Source organism: Mizuhopecten yessoensis, unplaced genomic scaffold (genome assembly GCF_002113885.1).
Source record: "Mizuhopecten yessoensis strain PY_sf001 unplaced genomic scaffold, ASM211388v2 hete_36015510, whole genome shotgun sequence".
In the NCBI taxonomy this organism is placed as follows: Eukaryota; Metazoa; Mollusca; class Bivalvia; order Pectinida; family Pectinidae; genus Mizuhopecten; species Mizuhopecten yessoensis.
Window position 1 is genome coordinate 1 of NW_018485952.1, and position 1,817 is coordinate 1,817.

General features: G+C 36.6%; 1 protein-coding gene across 1 annotated transcript; it reads left to right on the forward strand.

Moving 5' to 3' along the window:
• Positions 1-70: 70 nt before the first annotated feature.
• LOC110445046 (surfeit locus protein 1-like) lies at positions 71-986 on the forward strand. Its single transcript, XM_021489403.1, has 2 exons — positions 71-262; positions 867-986. The coding sequence occupies exons 1-2, from the start codon at positions 90-92 to the stop codon at positions 952-954; spliced, it is 261 nt and encodes an 86-aa protein (XP_021345078.1). The 5' UTR covers positions 71-89; the 3' UTR covers positions 955-986.
• Positions 987-1,817: the final 831 nt, after the last annotated feature.

Consider the following 1,817-nt stretch of genomic DNA (forward strand, 5'->3'; position numbering starts at 1 on the left):
TTATGTAACAGATACCTATTTGTTTGTTAGTTTGTTATGTAACAGGTACCTATTTGTTTGTTAGTTTAGAGGAACTGACAGATACAGACATGGAGTACACACCTGTGAGAGTCCTAGGAGAATTTGACCACCAGATGGAGCGATATATCTACCCACGTCCCAACGTCCAGGACATAAAAAGTTCTGAGGTGAAGGGCATGGGGGTCACACCGAGTCGAGGTGGAATGCTGGTTGTTACACCGTTTAATCTCAAAGACAGAAAGTGAGTTCTATTTATATCAGTATGGCTACCCCTACTAATAAAACTTGGGCCTTGTCTTTTTATTAGTCCACCTCTTTATCCTATATCTTTGTCTGGGGCATAACTCAGGAACCTCTCATTTATTTCATTATGAAACATCTAGATGGATGTATCGACTCACTGCTGGATAACATATCCCGTGTAACTCTGTACCTCAGGGTCCAAGAAGTAGAAGAAAATGAATCAATCATTTGTAGGTATGGAGGAGATGAAATTTCTTCACTTTTTGTATAATTGACCTCAGTCCCTGATCTGTATACTACACACCCTGTGTCGGATTTTCATATCCTCCATGCCTACCTCAGACAAACTTAATAAAACTATCTTATTGAGTGTACAATTCCAGGAAAAAGTGGGAAAACACGGCAAATCTCTTCCAAACGTCTGAATTTATTGGAGCAACATGCACCGTTTCAAAGAGATTTGCCGTGTTGTTCGCACTTTTTCCTGGATATTTACTTAACCAGTGTGAACTCTGTATACCTTCTCGTTATCCACGGTATAATCGACGAAGAAATAGAAGATACAGAAGATATATAAAGTGTAAACATGTATATCATTTCAGAGAAAAAATACTCATCAACAGGGGATGGATTTCAAAGACAAAAGTAGACCAAAGAACAAGGTCAGAAGGACAGGTACGTATACAATAGTCGGTGTATAAAGCACATAGGATGATGGAAACATTGGCTTTGATAGGTCCCATAACAGGAACCATTTTGAAAAATGGAAAACTCAAAAAAAAATCTGATAAAGAATTGTCATTCTCTCCCAACATTTCAGCCTCCTTGCCTTCTTCAAGGGCTAAAGTCAACAATGAATTTAAGATACGTGAATCTTATTTCTTCAGAAGAAGCTTTTAGGTTACCAGAAACTAAGTCACATGTGACCAGTTGCAAAAGCCTTGTAAAATTGTCTGGATTCGCTCTTATTTTATGGTAAACAATTCACTTTTTCAAATCTTTATAAAAGCGGCAGTACTGAGTTCACAATCCATGACCAAAACCAAACAATTTTTTTAATTTATATTGTTCCCTTTCTCAGGCAGGGGCAGAGTCCAGAGCAAGAAAATTGCCTAACAATTTAAAAGCCAAAATTCTACAAGAAAATAATGTAAAATTAGGTATTTTTGTGGGGTTCTTTTATGCTTTTCTATAAAAAAAAAAAACGACATTTAAAGGATAGTAAGTGAGGACAGTTCTGAAAAGTGAAAACAGATCCCATTGAATATTCATATAGACATGATAATCAGCTTTTCAATCTGAAAATTCATGTTGACTATCTTCATTCATGCACCTGCGATAGTGATGAACAGTTTTAGCAGTTAAAGTTTCATTTACTGTCAAGTGTTAAATATGTCATTACTTGGTGATTCAGTGGAGCAGTTTGTGTGTGTGATGTCTGATTATGAGAGACTTTAAAATCACCAGCTATTTGAAAGTTTTTTCCCTTCACATTGAAAATATATTTGTAACAAGAGGCCCAGAGGGCCTGTATCACTCACCTGGATACCAAA

Excerpts from the sequence above, each read along its gene's own strand:
- LOC110445046 (XM_021489403.1), top strand. The coding sequence starts at position 90 with ATGGAGTACACACCTGTGAGAGTCCTAGGAGAATTTGACCACCAGATG. Across the intron at positions 263-866 it reads TTTAATCTCAAAGACAGAAA|AGAAAAAATACTCATCAACA; the intron begins GTGAGTTCTATT and ends ATATCATTTCAG.